This window comes from Vicia villosa, linkage group LG4 (assembly GCF_029867415.1).
Source record: "Vicia villosa cultivar HV-30 ecotype Madison, WI linkage group LG4, Vvil1.0, whole genome shotgun sequence".
Lineage (NCBI taxonomy): Eukaryota > Viridiplantae > Streptophyta > Magnoliopsida > Fabales > Fabaceae > Vicia > Vicia villosa.
The window spans coordinates 43,133,338-43,152,418 of NC_081183.1; the positions used below are offsets into that span (position 1 = coordinate 43,133,338).

Here is a 19,081-nt window from a genome sequence, read left to right on the forward strand (position 1 = left end):
GTTTCAAACCCACAATCAAAGCATTTGAGGTGAATTTTATTTAATTTAAATTTGTAATCTTTTAAACTTTTGTGTTATTTATGGATTAAATTCATAACATCTGACAACCTCTAAAAACTGTTTATAATCAAAAATTTATATTTTTTAATAAAAAATTGTTCACTAAAAATTTATTGAATTAAATGATTTACCTGCAAAACAAAATAAATACTATTATCAAGGCAAGGATCGTTAAATATTTAGCAGGAAACGTGTCCATATATGAGATGATAACATTGATCTTGGAGGGGGTCAAATTTTTGTAATGGACAAAACTTGAATATCTTTTTATGCCATTGTATAAGATTTTAATAATAGGAGTAAGTTTGTGATAAAAAAAAAATAATAGGAGTAAGTTTTATCCCAAGGAGAGAAACTCTTGTGCGTATTTTTTTGACAAATTTAGTGCTCAACACAAATTCTTTCTTTTTTTGAGTCCATCTCTCTTGGAATTAGGGGAGTTGTTGTAAAAAATGATTAGAAATACCTTTATTTAAATTCGATAAATTTTGATTGAACTAACCCTTTTCTTTTGGTTCAGTTTGTAATCTCTTCTCTTTTTTATCAATATCTGAGCCTTATTCAAAAAAGAAGTTTTATTATTTTTATTATTGTCACCAATTTTGTATCCGATAACTTTCATCATCATTGTTTATTAATTTTCTTTTAACTTTGCATTTGTAAACAACTTACAACTTTATGTCACTATATTTTTCCTTTTCTTTCCGAGTATAATAAAAATTACTTTTTTTTAAATATTTTATGTGTTATTATTATTATAATATATTTATTATAAGCAATTATTTTAAATATATTAGTAACAGCCTTAGCATGCTAATTTTCTAATGTGTTACACGGTGGTCTGGTCTGAAATTATCAAAAGATGAATTATAAAGAACAAGCAATATTCATGATGAAAATATGAGTAATTTAAAAGAAAATATAATGAAAGCAAATTATTTGAGAAATGAATGATTAATTTTACGGATTTAATTGACCTAGCAAATATATAATATAAAAAAATATTAAAAACAATGCAACATATAAAAGACATGGATCTCCATGTAGAGAATAAGAGATGAGTTGATGAAGCATGATTCAAGCATGACACATCAAAAATTTAAAAACATACAAAATTGTGATGATGTGTTAACGAATAACTTTGTGACTCTCTTTTAATAGATTATAAATAAATCTGAATACTATATCTGATCAATTACGAACTTATTTATTGATTTTTTAGATTGGAAATCCTCTTTTGGACTTTGATACGGACTATAACTACACGACTGAATTTTTTTGGGCTCACGGAGCGATATCCGATTCAACATATTGAAAGCTGAAAAATATATGTAGTTATCCGTCTATCAAAAGGGAGTATATCAATTCAAAATATACTACAACTTGTCAAGATGTTGATACCGCCAATGTGTGTAAATAGTCTATGAATTTTTTTTAAAGGATATTTTCATGTATTTGATTTAATAATATTTCACTTTAATATATGAATTTTCATTTCATCTGCAGGTAAATGGGTATACCAACGAGAAGGATGTATATAGTGACATTTGCCCAACACCACAAGAAAACGAAGAACACCTACAAGTATATATACATTTCCTCCTATATAGCAAAAAGGAGTGAAAGCTCGTGTATGTATGAGAGATGCAACTAATATATACTTGAATAAAAAATAAAGCAAAAAGTGGTTAAAAAGTGTATATACATTTCCTTATGTGTGACGATTTTTTTTAGTTTAAAAAGTGGTTAGATTGACATTTTTTCTAAAATAATGGTTATTTAAGTTTTTTTTATAGAAAATTTTAGTTATATGAAAAAAATTCAATAATTGAAGCATACTTTTAGTTCCGATAGAACAGTTTTTTTCAAAACATTAAAATATACTTTTAATTAAAGTTTACTTGAACAAAATTTCTCCTTTTTTATTTCAATGTTGTCTAAATACTCTTTAATTGTTTTAAAACCGAATGCTCAGATTTAAAAACTAAAAAATACTATAATGTTTTATACATGACGTTTGAAAATACTTTCTTAATTTTTCATGTTACAACTACGGTCATTTTATTTCCATATCACAATGAAAAATTATAATTATATTAAATTATATTAAACATTATTTATTAATATTAAATTAATGATGCAAATTTGTTTGTATTCTTGTTTGAATTTTATGCAACGTAAATCATATATACACACGATGCATCACCGTGTAAAAATAAATTCATTTTCATTCACACGCTGCATTAAATTAATCAAATTCAAACACTTAAGATTTAAACTATTATTTTTTTATTAATTTTTTATATCCTTTTAGTATTAAAAATATCTATAACCTATCTTCCAAATTAAATTTTTTTGAAGACGTATAACAAAAATATTTCATAATATAAAATGAATGTGGATTATTACAAGTATTTATAATGCAAGAAAATAATTTTTGTAAACCGTTGAATTAGTTTGAATTTCATTTCACTTTTTCCTATATATTAATTGCCATACAGTAATACTTTCCTTTTCTATGTCTCAAACCAATTTTCTTTGGTTTATGTCTCTAGGGTTGTTTCCTCTTACACATATAAAGAGAAAAAGAATCCAAGAACTAATGCTACTTGCTTTAGACTTTCATTTTATCACTCCACCCACTTTCTGGCTCTCTTCTTCAATATGTTGATGTGACCCGTTTCACTAACAAGAGTATACAATAAATTTAATATCTTTCATAATATTTATAAAGTGAATATTCCTGTACCTAAATTTGACCATAACATGGATGAATACGGTTTCCACTAAATTTTGACAATACTTTATAAAATGAATATAACAAGTACCTAAACTCTAACACAACAACATGGAAGGACAAGGATTCCACTAAATATTTACACTTCTTTTGCGAATTGATTGAAACTTGCCACTCAATAGAACTACTATTTATATTGTACTATTGCTTTTATAGTAACTTATTATTATTATTCATAATAATAATAGAGAAAAAAAAATGTAGAATAATCATATTAAGTGGCAAGTCACACTATTATTTTAAAAAAATTATATGACATGACTGATTTTTTTTTTGTGTAAGCAAGAGATATATTAAAAAGAGAACTAAGGGATGAATCCCAAATAAATAACAGTGAAATTATTTTATAATGTCACTGCACTATCTTTAACTTAATAATAATAATAATAATAAATAAATTATAATAATAATTAAAATTTAAAAATATTAATTTTGTATTGAAGCACTACACACAAATTTTCAAATTCAATATCTACTTCTATCTACTAATGTAAATTTCTTTCATTTTTTGGTTTCTCTATCTAACTCTTAAATTTTTATTTATATTTTTTGTGTATTAAAATTATTTCATAAACAAGAAAAAAATCTTAAACATAACTCACTATGTTTTTATTTTTATGATATAAGCTCCGTCTTGAAATAAGAAAAAAGTGTATCTAAAATTGTAAAAAGCATTTTAATAATTTTATTATTTAATATCAAAATATAGATCATTTACCTTAACTTTCGTATTAATTTATAACAAAAATTTGTATTTGAATCCAATTCAAATATGAGAAAAGTATCTAATATTATATAATTAGTGTGATGCGAGCACGTTGTGCCATTTTTTTATACATATTATATAATATTTAATTAAATAAAAATGAAATTAAGGTGTATATTATTTTAATTTTAATAATTAATTGAGAGGCAAAACCAAACACTGAAAATCTATTTTTCTTTTCTGGATTTGTTGTCTTTCTTTATTTGAAATGGTCTTCTAAATCTAAATATTTATTAAAGACTAATTCAATTTGAAATTATCAAACTTTCGTTAAATTTAATATACAGAGTTTATTTTCCATTTGCATACAAATTTAAACGTAACATAATAATTAACACAACTATTTAATCTATTAATAATATGCTAAAACATACTTATGTTTTAAGAAAAACAGTTTGAATTTGTTACAATGTAATGATAAACCGAATGAAAAGACAAAGAATAATTTCAAATGTAAACTACAAAGAACTAAAGGCATCCAACAAAATCAATGGTGATAAAGAATACATTACAATCAAACATATTTTTCTTCTATTTATTATAAAATCATTGTAAAATAAATAAATAGAAGAAGAGTAAAAACTAAAGAACACAGATCAATAGAATTTTTTTTTGAATAAAATGAAATAGAGTAAAATTTAATAAATAAACAATTTTTAAAATATTAGAAATGGCTTCTTTTGAATAAATAAAATGTTTTTTTCGTTAACAAAAAATAAATGAATTTTCATTTACTATCAATAAATGTATGAGACTACAATTTTTGTGAAAATTCAACAAAGATAATTTAAAAAAAATGCTTAGTGATATAAGTAGGTTAGTATCTAATAAATTCTGTTCATATACAATAATTATACCGCCAAAATAACGTCCCTTGTTTTATTATAAACAAAAAAGTTTAAGTTAAATTAAATAGACAATTAAACAACAAGATATATAGAGAGTAATAAATAAAAAATATTTCAAATCTATTTGTTTTGATTTCATTTCATATCTTTATAAAGTTAACTATTAATATATATTGTAGTATATAACTGACTAGTATATTATGCATGAAACGTTAAAATTGATATTGAGTATATACAAAAGCTAAGCTACAAGATGATCCATATAAGATACAACATGAAATTCTACTAAGAATTGTAAAACATGTGTCTTCAATGGATCTGCATAGCGGAAAATTATATCTAACAAGGTATTCGAGCCATCACCACTCCTAAGTCTGTGTGATAAGGGGTGGACAAGACCAGCAGATCCGAACCAAACCAGTTCAAGTTTAGTTTCTGTAACATGCGGGTTAAAATAGATTTTAGTTTAAGAAATATCACTAAATGGATAGAAATGGGCTATGCTAAACGGGTGCAGTTTTCAATATCAAATCCAATGAAAATCCGAACCGCCCAACTCCTTGATAAATTTAACGACCTGTTGCGCCAATGTAACCCACCCAATTCCAATTTCTTTGTCGGTTATATGGGGTTTAGATTGAATTTTCAATTCTTTGTCGGGTATATGGGGTTTGGATTGGATTGGATTGGATTGTATTGGATTGGATTGGATTGGATTGGATTAAATATATAAAAAGAAAAAAAATAAAAGAGTGAGATGCAATTTTACTTGAAAGTTGTCTACAATTTTTATTACTTACAAAAAAATAAAATAATGGTATATAATATATCATTTAATCATTTAATATAATAAAGCTAAATAAGTACTTTAGGAAGTTTGCCAAGTGTCACTCTCTTATGCATTCTAACAAATTCTTTCCATTCTATTTATAACTAGTGTCTTACCCGTGCGTTCGCATGGGTACCTGTCGTTTTCGCGCATTTGGGTTTAGAAAAATCAGAAATGTTAGGAAAAAAATATAAATTAGATTAGAGGTTAACATAAAGAAAAATGATGTGTGGAAAACATAAGTTATTTTTAATGTGTTGGGCCTAAATGTTTGTAAGAATATGTTGAACCTAATTTGATAAGTCAATTTAATAATATTTTACTGCATCGCACGGGTACCCGTCGTTTTCGCGTATTTGGGTTGAGGGAAATTAGAGGTGTTAGTAAAAGATTAAAAATTAGGCCATAGATTAATATAATGAAAAAAGATGTGTGAAAAACATAAATTATTTTTGAATAGTTTGGGGTAAAGTGTTTTTCAAAGTATGTTATCTAATGGTATAACCTAATAGGTTGGGCCTAAGTTGGTAACCTAATATTTTAATGTTAGTTAATATATTGGGATTAATAGGCTTAAAAAAAATTAATATTATTAATATTTAATTATATAGCATAATGGTATAATGTGTAACCGTTGGTTGCTTCATAAAGTTAGAAGGTGTTCCTGTTGGTAACTTCATGTTCCCGTTAATATTCAGTAATTTTGAAGGTGTTTCAGTTGGTTACGTCATTTTAGAAGATGCCACATATAAATATGAGTGATGTGTTATTTTATTAGTATGCAATAAAAATTGGAAGATCAAATATTTGGCTTAAATTATTTCTGTTTTACCAACAATAGAATAAAATATGACCTGCATAAAGAATACACAACACAATGTCAATTGTCCAATGCAATAAACTTAATCACATTTAATTTCAACATATTGGCATCGCTTCCCGTTAATACTGAATTTTAATTAATAACTCCATGTTCTCGTTAACATTCAATAGTTTTATCAATAACTTCTTGTTCTCCTTAATATACAATATTTTCATGAGTAACTTAATGTTTTCGTTAATACTCAATTTTTTTATTTGTAATTTCATGTTTTCGTTAATATTCAATATTTTGATCTGTAACTTTATGCTCCCGTTATTATTCAATATTTTGATCACTAATTTTATGTTTCCGTTAATATTAATATTTTGATTTGTAACTTCATGTTTCCACTAATATATATTAATATTTGTTTATATAAATATTATTTTTCTTTTGGAATTATTGTAATAATTTATTATTTCCGTTAATATTAAGTATTTTGATCAGTAATTTCATGTTCCCGTTCATATTCAATATTTTGATTACTAACTTCATTTTCTCGTTAATATTAATTGATTAAAATCAATTTACAAATCAAATATATTATTCCATATATTAAAATATATGAATCAATTGTATAATTATATTAGATGTTTTACTTAGTATAGAAAATAAAATCGGATAGTTAAATAAAAATTATATGAAAAAATAAAGAAATAAGATAACTTCCGTTAATATTCAATATTTTGATAGATAACTTGGTGTTCCCGTTAATATTCATTATTTTGATCGATAACTTCGTGTTCCTGTTAATATTCATTATTTTGATCAGTAACTTCGTGTTCCCTTTAATATTCAAAATTTTGATCAATAACGTTCGTGCTCCCGTTAATATTCAAAATTTTGATCAATTTTCGTGCTCCCGTTAATATTCAATATTTTGTGGGTGTTGTTATTGTTCCCTCTAAAATTAAATATTTTGATCATTAAATTCATGTTTCCGTTAATATTCAACCACTTGATCAGTAACATCATGTTCCCGTTATTTTTTTAAAATAACTCAAAAAAAACTTATATTAAAAAATATTAAAAGAAAATAAAACAAATAGCTATATTAATATGAGTTATATATAATTGAATTGGAAAATATAAAATTTACAAAGTGTTATGATTTCATTATACTCTACCTAAATAGGATAAAAGAAAGGCAATTTATTCAACTAAGAATTATGAATCAAATCAAAACTTACTACATTAGAGAATGTTGGTGGGTAATATTTGGCTAGCTACAATTTGGGCTATTTGGTCGATGAGAAATGCGGTTATTTTCAAGAAGGAGCCGTTTAGCTTCACCGATTGTATGTCGGAGATTATCTATAATTCTTGGAGGTGGACTTCTTATTATTATAAGAAGGTGAATCTTTGTAATTTTTATTTATGGAATATTCGACCTCTCGACTGTTTCGAGAGGTAGGAGCATTCCTCTTTGTATTGGGGTGGAGCATCCCTTTTGCTCCCTTTAATGTCAATTGCTTATTTAAAAAAAAAAAACTTACTACATTAGTAGCTAATAGGACTTGCTCTCAATGCTCTCAATTGTCGTCGTCCAATGAATAGCAGTCCCCTATGAGAAAAGGAAAATGGAACTTGAGGAAATCAGTTATAGCTTCTTTTATTCTTCCATTTGAATGATAAATTTTTATTTCTATTTTGACAAAATGTACATTTATGATGTATGGCATGCATGCACATGCAGACACGGTTGCATGCATTAATTCATTATTCATGTTATATGTCACTTTTCATATTTTCATGAAAATGTTTTCTTTTTGTAACCACATATGTATCAATATTCTTAAAAAACCATGTTATAATTGTCTCTCACTTGCACGTGAATATTCAATACAATAGTCGAATTTAAGAACTTAATTTCACATAAAAGAGACTACATGCAGACAAAGCCTCTCACAGTAAAATGTGGAGAATCATATAGAATGTGAGGAAATGTATTTTCACAGCATGTCTCATACCACCTTCAATACCCTGCCTCAACAGAGCAACCAAACCCATCCCTCAACCCACAACTCCACAACACACGACCTCAATAGAGCAACCAACACACATCCCTCAACCTACAGCAAAGCAGGCATACAGACTCAGAGAAAAAGGGAGCGCATAACAACGTTAGAACACACTTGGGTATCATATCATTTCTGTTTTGCCCTATGCATCATTTACTTTTATTCATTGTTTGAATCATGTATTTGCTTTGAAACCGTCACTACAACATTTTTCCTCTTTGACAACAATTGAAAAGTGTAGCCAGAAATGCGGAAAACGTTGCCTAAAAGAATAGGGGACGATTTCCAGCCGTCCTCTGTGCGAGCGTTGCCTATTGTTTTAGGGGACATTTATTTTTACTTTTTGGCCACGATATTCTAAAACGTCGCCTAAAATACAGGAAAAGGGGACGTTTTTTCGGTGTTATCTTAGGCGACGCTTTTAAGTTGTTGTCAAAAATCGCAACACCTGAAAAATGTTCCCTAAACGTAGTAAAGTAAGAACACTCTGTGGGGACAGTTTTCAAATGTTGTCATATCTGACAACAATTACCAATTGTTGCCTAAAAGTGAAATAGTGAAAACTAAATGTTTCTATAAGAGAAATATTTTTTATTTTATTCAAACAAAAATTGCACCAAATATAAATTAGATGTACCACAAAAAAATATGTAAATAAAATCTAGCAAAATGACAAAATACATAGTTTCTTTAAGTTTAATGCTTAAGCATTAACTCAAATACATAGCTTCAAACATTCACTCAAATACGTTCACACACTAGACACAATGGCTAACATTCATTAATCATATAAGTTTAGCACTTAGAAGTATAAGTCTATCAAAATGACAAGATGAATCATTTCTTTAAGTTTAATATGCTTATTTAAGTTTTTTAAACTAAAAGGCATCTCCATCATCCTCTTCATCTCCTATGTCTTGAAATTCATCACTTACTTCATCCTCATCACTTGAATCGTTCTCTTAAAATTAATCATTTACGTCGTCGTCCTCAACAACGTCTTCATTGATACCTTACTGTATAAGAAAATGAAAACAAATCAACCAAGACAAATCTTACATAAATCTAAGCCACTATCTTTTTTAACAACAAATATATTATTAACAAGATATAATCCAACAACTAAACTATTCAATCCAAACAAGAAATGGAAGCCATACAATCCCACCACATAATCAAACAATTAAAATTATAAATGAATATGATTTTACAATGTTAAATCCATTATTACATTGGATTGTGTACATGGTTTATTTTCCACAACAAATAATATAGTGCCACGACTCTTACAGCACACCAATATAAAACAACTCCAACATAATAATACTGTCATACAAAAATAGTGGCCCATTTTTAAAAATTCCAACATAATAATACTCTCATTCAAAAATAGTAGCCCATCTTTAGCATGCCCCAATAGCAGCATAGCTGGTAGTAGTAAAAGATGGAGTGCACCATAAGATTGATTTACAATCACAAGTGGAGTACATACAAACATAAATTCTAAATAAAACAAAATATATACAAGATTCACCACATGCATCATGAAAAGAGTAATTAAGTCATTCCTTTTGTTAATTAAAATTTGACGTTAGGGAAAAGATTAATACCTTTAAAATTTGAAAGCACCAAAAGGTATTATTTTTTTTTAAACCAATGATGACCATTCTTTAACTGTAAAAAGAGCTTGATTAAAATTACTTATTAAGAGGTAAAAACAAAAGGACTAACTTTTACAAAAACATTGTAAATCCTACTATCTAGTATCTACAAAACTCTTAGTTATTGAACTGTAACAATTTTTTAATTATCATTTTACAACTAGTTTGGGGAGTTATTTAGCCAAATTGACTCTGAGTTTCTATCAGCATGACTTTTCTATGTAAAACAATTGCAGCAAAAACATATAGATTAACCGTGACTACTAATTATCTAGTTGTACACAAAAATCTTTAGAATTTTTCTAAGGACAGGGATCCACAACGATAATCTTCATGTCTTTTTCTCAAAAATGTGATTTGAGTAATGACCGGTAACAGCTAGATAACTTAGATTTTATATAAAAATAAATGGAAGTGGCGTGAAGTAAACTTAAACTATCTAGATAACGGATGATTCAAAGTGATCCTCTTAGCATGATTGATATTGATACCACAATTTCAATATTTTTTAACTACCTGGATTTGATTGAATCTCTTTGCAATAGTTAGACTTTGATTACATGCATAGTTTCTATAGCTTTGATTCCAATTTTCAATCATGAAGGTCCCCACTATACATTTATTTCTTTAATGTTAAAATAAACTCAAATCAATGATTCATCTACATCTGAAAAATAGAAATAGATTAGTTTTAAGATTAGCTATGTATATAGACCCATGAAAATAAGAACAATGAACATAGACTAAAATAAGATGAAGTTTAATAATAGAACTAATAAAAAGTTTCAAAATTAGGTACATAAAACCTTTGAAATGTCACTACTAGAAATTTGGCCTACGGCCACGCTAAAATTGTCCACAGCTCAGAAACTGTGGCCACATATATGATTTAGCCATGATTATCAAAGCGTAGACGTATGTTATAGAAATATTGAATCCGGAGTGTAAAACTGTGGCCTGTATAGCGGTAGATATTTTAAGCCGCAACTAAGAAACCGAGGCCTATAATTTTCAGTTCAAACTGTGGCCAAAACCCCAAAAAAAAACCCTCCAAAAGTTCCCTCCTTTTTTTTTAGTTTCCCTCTATCTTTTAATATTTTCTTTTCTATTTTTTTTAATTAAAAAAAAGAAAAAAAAATGAAAGAACAAAGGCATTGAAACGAGCCATATGAACAAAAACACTCACACTATCTGAAAACCCCATCTCCCAAAACTATCTGAAAACTCTTCGCCGTTGCGCCGCTGCTGCCACCTCCATCGCTTACAGGTTAGTTTCTTCATCTTCATCTCACTAACCTCAATCATCTCACGAACCCTAACCCTCTTCATCTCACGAATCCTAACTCTCTTCATCTCACGAACCCTAACCCTCTTCATCTCACAATTCTCTGTTCGTGTTCCTCATCTTCTCTATCGTCTCCTCTGATTTTGTTTGGACCTAATATATATTTTGTTTTGCAGTTGAGGTACCAAAGCTTTTGGAGGCTTCCTCTATTCATCTGCGTACGATTATCTGGGTATGATTCTCTTCTCTGTTCGTGTTCCTCATCTTCCCTCGTCTCCTCTGATTTTTTTTTGACCTAATATATATTTTGTTTTGCATGTGAGGTACCGAAGCTTCTGGAGGCTAATACGGTAGGGTTTCTTTTTGACCTAATCTATGTTTAAACAAATTCTACTACTGATGTTTGGATAGTGTGATTTGATGCATGTTTTGTTTTGACCTAATCTACTGAGGGCTTCATTTTGACCTAATCTCTGCATTGTTACATCTGTTGTTGTTATTTATGTTAGATTTTGTTATGGTGATTTGAAACTGAGAGAGGCACTGAGTTTAGGTTAGATTTTGTTATGGTGATTTAGGTTAGATTTTGGTAGGGTTGAAAACTGATCTGGATTTTAGGTTGAGAAAGTATGTTAGATTCAAGTTAACTGCTATTTCCGTTATTTGACTGTTAGTATTGTTAAATCTAAAATTGATTTTTTGTTTGGGACGAAATCAGAATGCTAGTTATGCTTAATATCATGAATTGAATTGAATTTCTTGTGATTATTAGAAGAATATATGTTATTATGATATGTGTATGTGTATGATAATTTATGAATTTTACTCTGAGGATCCATTATGCTGCAATATACTATAGATTATTCATTTGAAGGAAGTTTTTAATTATGTATTTTTTGTTTGTTTGTTTAGGGGAGGAATATTCTTGAAACAGATCATCCAGAAGGTCCTTTTGGCACTAAGGTCAGTGTTCTAACTTGTTTCTGAGCTCACTTAGATTTGTGTTTGCTGCTGCTTTCCTCTGTGTTGGATTAGATCTTGCTAGAGTTGATTTTGACATGTACTTTGTAGCGGAATGATTTGTGTTTGATGACCTTTAAGTAGAAAAGTGTTTTTTTGGCAAAACTAATCTTGCTAGAATGATATAACTGATTCTTGGCTTGGGATTTGGGACTAACTAGTAACTACTTTCAATCCACAATACATAATTTTAGGATTCAGTGTTAAAACTGATTGTATGTTTTAGTGACTTGATTTGATGAACTGATGTGCCACTACTATTGTGGCTGCTGTTCATACTACTACTTAGTAGTTTGTTTTCTTAAATTTTCTTGCATCAACTTATATTGGGTCCTATTAATGTTCGTGCATCTCGTAAGGAAGTGTCGCTTATGTTGTAATTAGTTGTTGTTTTTCTTTGGCGTAGAACAATTCAATTATTGAAATGTCTACTTTAAGTTTCGGTATCTGATATATATAGTCTGTGCTATAATTGTATGTACACTTCTTGCGCTCTTAAGTGGCCATTCAGTTTACATACTTTAAGTTTCTATCAGTATGTAAACTAAAAATCATGAAGCTGTGGAAGTTTCTTATGCATATTTAGTGAATGTAGCAGAAAGAGAAAGAAAATATTATAAAAAACATGAAATCCTCCTTCTGGTATTTGAGACCAGGTATTCTCAGTCATGATATCGCTTTTGACTGCAGATTGAATTTGTGTGTAACTGCTACTGAAGATTACTTAAAAGGCAGCATTTGTTTGTTTCAAACACAAGGCTATTGATTTTATAAATCTGTTATGAATTTGTGTGACTCTGTTATGAATTTTATAAATCTAATTTTGTGTATTATTAAGTTGCGTAGCATAGCTGCAGTGTGGTTATTGATTCCTTTTTGTTATTGATACAGCTCAATTCCCTCAAAGGAGACGAAGGAAAGCGACAACTCCATTTTATTTGTGTGTGACTCCATTTCTCTGTTTTAAGGTAACAATTTGTGTTCTTTTAGGCTTCACCACATAAATTTTAATACGTGGTAGTATATCTCATGGAATGTTTTGATTTATATGTATATGATTATTTAATGCCGTTGCCGTCTAAAAATGAATTTTATTTTATAAATCAGTAATCATGTTAGTGCTTTTCTTACCTAATTAGTTGTATGTTAGGTATATAATGTATATACAATAATTATTGCAAAGATTCTGTCCCTAGCTTGTGTAGTTTAATTCCATTTATATACAATAATTCTGTCCCTGTCATTTTTTGGTTGCTCAGCACATGTTTTAGTACTGTTAGTGCATTTTTTTGTATGAATTCAGTTTTGAATGTGTTATGTGTTTTGAATGTGTTATGTGTTGTGTTTCAAATATATAGATTATCAAGCGATGGACAAAGAGTGGACTAAATTACCGTGGTTTAGTCAAGAGTACATCAACGGTGTTACTCGATTTTTAGACTTTGCCTTCACTAATGGAAGACCTCAAGGAGGTGAACTTCTATGCCCTTGTGCTAAGTGTAAAAATATATATTGGAAAACAAGGGATATTATTAGGGATCACCTAATAGCCAAAGGTTTTCTAGACGGTTATGACGTTTGGTTGCACCATGGGGAGAAACTAGAAAGGTCTATGGAAATTGGTGATGGGATGGAAGATCAAGAGGGATCACATGATGACATTCCTGGCTTATTGCATGACATATATGGAGATAGGGCAGAAGCACACGGAGTTCATGAAGGTCCCAATGACGAGGCTAGAACGTTTTACAATTTGATTAAAGAGGCTGAACAAGAACTGTACCCTGGATGCAAAGACTTCTCTTCGTTATCATTCACGATTCGACTCTACTTGTTGAAATGTCTCCACGGCTAGAGCAATACGTCATTCACTGCCCTATTAGAATTATTGAAAGAAGCAATGCCTGATTTGAACATACCGGAATCATTTTACAAGACAAAAGCCATGATAAGTGGTTTAGGCCTTGATTATAAGAAGATAGATGCATGCCCAAACGATTGCATGCTATTTTGGAAGGAGCATGAAAAGGACAATTCTTGCACTATTTGTGAAGCTTCACGGTGGAAACAAAATGCTGCAACTGAAGGATGCGAGTCTGAGCAACCAAAAAATGACTGTAGATTTCCTGCAAAAGTTTTGAGGCACTTTCCATTGATTCCTAGACTACAAAGGTTGTTCATGTGTTCAAAGACAGCTGAGTCAATGAGATGGCATGAAGAAGACCGCTCAAAGGATGGAAAATTGAGGCATCCTGCTGATGGTAAAGCGTGGAAGGACTTTGATGAGCTCCATCCAGATTTTTCTAGTGAGTCCCGCAATGTAAGACTTAGCTTAACGAGTGATGGGTTTAATCCATTTAGGACCATGAGCTTATCTCATAGTACATGTCCTGTCTTGATGATGGTATACAACACACCACCTTGGCTGTCCATGAAACCTGAATATACAATGTTGTCATTGTTGATTCCTGGACCAAAATCTCCAGGCAACGATATCGATGTTTACCTCCAACCACTGATAGAGGAGCTAAAAGAGTTATGGGAATCCGGCATAGAGACATATGATTCTTCAATGAATCAAACTTTTCAAATGCGTGCAGCTCTTCTGTGGACAATTAGTGACTACCCTGCTTATGCTATGTTGTCGGGATGGAGCACCAAAGGAAAATTGGCGTGTGCCTGTTGTAAATCTAACACCAATTCGTTATACCTCAAACACAGTCATAAGATGTGTTATATGGACCACCGTACCTTTTTACCAAGAACTCATTCTTGGAGAGACGATGTCAAATCATTTAACGGAGAAGAAGAACATAGGACTGCACCATCCATGTTAAACGGGGCAGAAATTCTTGAACTCTTAAAAGATTTCAATAATGAATTTGGGAAGAAGAATAAGAAGAAAGTTGATGGCCCGTGGAAGAAGAGGTCAATTTTTTTTGAGTTGCCTTACTGGGCTCAAAATACATTGCGCCATAATTTAGATGTAATGCACATTGAAAAAAACATATTTGATAGTATTGTTGGAACTCTTTTGGACATCCTGGGGAAGACAAAAGATCATATTAAAGCCCGTTATGATTTGCAAGAAATGGGAATTAGAGAAAGACTTCATCCAAGGGAGATTGGTGGAGGACGTTCAGAGTTTGCGAAAGCATGTTTCTCAATGACTCCGCACGAGAAGTCAATTTTTTGTGGAGTTATAAAGGCTGCCAAGTTACCAGATGGGACTGCATCAAATATTTCAAAATGTGTACAAGTTGGTGACAAAAAAATATCTGGTTACAAGAGCCATGATGCGCATTTCATGTTACACTATTTGTTGCAAATTGCAGTAAGAAGCACAATGCCCAAGGAGGTGGCAACCCCACTAATTCGTCTTGGTTCCTTTTTTCGATCTCTATGTCAGAAAGTTATACAAGTGGAAGATTTAGATTACCTAGAAGATGAGATTGTAGAGATACTTTGTCAGTTGGAGATGATATTTCCTCCAAGTTTCTTTGACATAATGGTTCACTTGCCTATTCATCTGGTAAATGAAGTTAGATTGGGTGGTCCTGTTCAATTTCGATGGATGTATCCCACCGAAAGATACTTGTGTAAACTTAAGAACTATGTCCGCAATAGAGCTTATCCTGAAGGTTCTATTGTCGAGGGGTATCTGGCTGAAGAAGCTATAACATTTTGCTCAAGGTATTTGCATAGCAATGTAGATACAAGGTTGAATAGGAAGAGTCGGAATTATGATGTTACCGATTCACTTGAAACAGATCCAGATGATTACTTTACAACAGTCGGTCGTCCTTTAGGGGGGGCAGGCGAACCCTTTCATCTTGATGTGAAATCAAAGGATGATGCCCATCAATACATCTTATTCAAAAGCAATGAAGTTCAAATTTACATCAGGTAGTACAATAACTATTTGTCCTCCTATGTATTTATCTACTAATCCTAAGATTAGAGATATGTTAACATATAATTTGTTGACTTTTGTAGTGAGCATGACCAAAGTGTTAATTTAAACACTAACAAAAGGAAGTGGACCAAGGCCAAAAGTCAAAGTAAAGAATTTAGTGAATGGTTTAAAACTCGTGCCCAGAATGATGATGTGCCATTACAACTTGAAAAACTTTCTAGAGGTCCTAATTTTGTTGCAAAGAGGTATCCAGGTTACGTCATTAATGGATATAGGTTCCATACTAGAAAACGAGATGCAAATCGCAAAACTCAAAATTCTGGCGTAACTTTAGTTTCACTAACTTCAAGTTTCGCTAGCTCCAAGGATGGAAATCCTAGGACAGAACCCATCACATATTATGGAGCCATTGTTGATATAATTGAGTTATACTACTATGGAAATTTCAACTTTGTTTTGTTTAAGTGCGATTAGTTTGAGGTTGAAAAAGACAAATACGGACTTACTTGTGTGCGTTTCAATAAGAAAATTTATCAGAATGATCCATTTGTGCTACCTTCTCAAGTTCATCAATGTTACTATATCCAAGACCCTTTTGATCCAAACCGGCATTATGCTCTGCAAACAGTTCCACGAGATTTCTTTAACATTGCTGACCCGTCAAACTTACAAGCTGAAAGTGGAGAAAATAGTGATGGTGATGGTGAATTAAATTGGGTTAGGGAAGACATACCTGCAACAATAGCTGAAACACCTCATGAAATGAATGAAGCTGAAAGTGATGGAGAGGATTTTGATTATGATGATACCCTATTTGATTTCATGGACTAATGTCAATCTATTTCATTTCTGGTGTAACTGATTGGATATGGCATTGAACAAATACATTTCTTTTTTATTTTCCATTTGAACTTTTCATGTATTGGTTTTATGAGTTGTATTCATTAGGAGAATGACAATATCATTAGAATTTCTGATGTAACTGATTAGATGTGTTGAATCTATTTCATTTCTGTTTTTGTAAATCCACTATGTGTTGAATCTATTTCATTTCTGTTTTTGTAAATCCACTATGTTCTGAATCTTATTTGTTTTGAGTTAGTCATAGATCTAATGATTAGTGATTTATTGTTAACCGTTTGAATATTGCAAATTAGTGTTGATTGGTTAAACTTTGTTTCTTTTAATATTTTCCATGTTAACAGAAAATGAAGAAGGTTTCAAACTTGCAAAAGAAGACGGCTGCCGCACAAAAGGGTGAACAAGTTACCGCCAATTTTCGGTTGCCTCTATTTTGATCCAGTGCTGAATTGGCTAAGAAGTATGATATCAAATGCGAGATGGTAAATAATAATAATCGTGAAGGACCTAGTAAAGTAGGCATCAGACCTCCTTTTGTGCCTGCATCTAGGGAACTTTTCAACTTATCTAAGTTTGAAACTACTGCTTCAAAGATTGATAGTTCGGCCGATGTGTTTTATCCAACCAAAATGAGGACAAGGCAGACAACTCCCAGAAAAGTAGGGGCTGAATGTACTGATTCAACCAGGAAGCAAGTGATTCCCAAAACAGGGCCTGAAATTGCTTCAAGGACAAGGCAGCAACTTACTAAAAAAACAGGGCCTGGAATTGTTGATTCAAGGACCAGGCAGCAACAAGGAAATGATAAGCAGAATCCTTCAAGTGCAAAGCAGCAACAAGGAAGTGCTAAGAAACAGGTTTCAAGTGCTAAACAAGTTTCAAGTGCTAAGCAACAAGTTCCAAGTGCTAAACAACAAGTTTCAAGTGCTAAGCAACAAGTTTCAATTACTAAGCAATAAGCTTCGAGTGCGAATCAGAAACATCCTTCAAGTGCAAAGCAGAATCCTTCAAGTGCAAAGGAGCAACCTAAGGAGAAACGGGTGGCTGACACTGCTGATTCAAGGTCAAACCAGAATCGTATGAAAAGGGCAATGGTAGAAGTTGATGGAAATTCCGGGACAGAGCAAGGAAGTGGCTTGAAGAAGACAAAACGAAGCCCAATGTGTAAATCGACATCAGTTGAAGAATTCCTCAAAGAAAATGGAGAAAATAGTGAAGAAGATGAATGTGAGAATGTTGAGGAAGAAGAAAATATAATGGGTGAAGAAGAAAACACTCAGCAAAATGGAAGTAAACAAACTGAAGGTACGTACTAAGCTTCGTGTCATGCATTATTCTTTATTATTGTTTCATTCAAATTTATATCCCATGCTAATTATATTTTATCTAACACAGGGGCAAGTAAGAAAGGGACACGTGGACCAACTAAATGCTTGAAAATCCATGCTAGAAAGAGTGCGGATCGTGAAGAGGTGGTCTTAGACGATGATGGAGAACCTATTGGACCCAATGATCGAACCGTGACAGATTTGAGTTGTTTCCTTGGCACTGTCGCAAGGAATTCAGACTTGTGCCCCTTAGTTTATACTAACTTCAAAGCTTTGAAGAAAGCAAACAAGGACCGTATATGGGAATTTGTCACTGTAAGTGGGAATTTGTCACTGTGTGAATCTAAATATAAGTTGTGTTCCTTATTTACTTGTCACTAATTACCTTTTTTATTGTAGGATAAATTCATTATCCCTGAATATGGAAGTAGAGCGGTTTTCTCTCCCATAAATGATGCTTGGAGGCGTTTCAAGAAAGATCTCAAAAAGAGTTGTTTTTTAAAGTACACTACTATGAGTGAAAGATTGAAGCATCGTCCCCAGACCGTACCTGAAGTTCATTTCAAGCAATTGATATCCTATTGGAAGAACAATAAAATCCAAGTAAGATAACAATTAGCAATTGATCAATGCTGTCCCTAATATTTAATTCTGTAATTTAACATTTGCTGTCCCTAATTTTGCTGTTTCTGAATGTAGAAAATTAGCAAAATCAATGCTGTGAACAGAGCTAAGCAAAAGTATATGCATCGGATGGGCCCAACAAACTTTGCGAGGATTCGTGCAAAACTGGTAGGGTGTTTATACATCCTTCAATTTACAATTAT

General features: G+C 31.0%; 1 protein-coding gene and 2 long non-coding RNA genes across 4 annotated transcripts; all 3 read left to right on the forward strand.

The window, feature by feature from the left end:
* LOC131599099 (uncharacterized) lies at positions 1 to 1,760 on the forward strand. Of its 2 annotated transcripts, XR_009282555.1 has the most exons (3): positions 1 to 29; positions 1,283 to 1,468; positions 1,567 to 1,760. It is a non-coding gene; the product is annotated as an uncharacterized LOC131599099 (long non-coding RNA). The 2 variants fall into 2 exon arrangements; XR_009282554.1 differs by lacking the exon at positions 1 to 29 and having other exon boundaries at positions 41 to 1,468.
* Positions 1,761 to 11,003: 9,243 nt separating this feature from the next.
* On the forward strand, positions 11,004 to 13,151 carry LOC131594754 (uncharacterized). The gene is made up of 5 exons (XR_009281485.1): positions 11,004 to 11,111; positions 11,306 to 11,361; positions 11,462 to 11,479; positions 12,042 to 12,092; positions 13,041 to 13,151. It is a non-coding gene; the product is annotated as an uncharacterized LOC131594754 (long non-coding RNA).
* An 898-nt stretch (positions 13,152 to 14,049) lies between these two features.
* LOC131597124 (uncharacterized) lies at positions 14,050 to 16,896 on the forward strand. Its single transcript, XM_058869837.1, has 3 exons — positions 14,050 to 16,055; positions 16,146 to 16,389; positions 16,540 to 16,896. The coding sequence occupies exons 1-3, from the start codon at positions 14,050 to 14,052 to the stop codon at positions 16,894 to 16,896; spliced, it is 2,607 nt and encodes an 868-aa protein (XP_058725820.1).
* Positions 16,897 to 19,081: the final 2,185 nt, after the last annotated feature.

Excerpts from the sequence above, each read along its gene's own strand:
- LOC131597124 (XM_058869837.1), top strand. The coding sequence starts at position 14,050 with ATGCCTGATTTGAACATACCGGAATCATTTTACAAGACAAAAGCCATG. Across the intron at positions 16,056-16,145 it reads GAAGTTCAAATTTACATCAG|TGAGCATGACCAAAGTGTTA; the intron begins GTAGTACAATAA and ends TGACTTTTGTAG. Across the intron at positions 16,390-16,539 it reads GCAAAACTCAAAATTCTGGC|TTTGAGGTTGAAAAAGACAA; the intron begins GTAACTTTAGTT and ends AAGTGCGATTAG.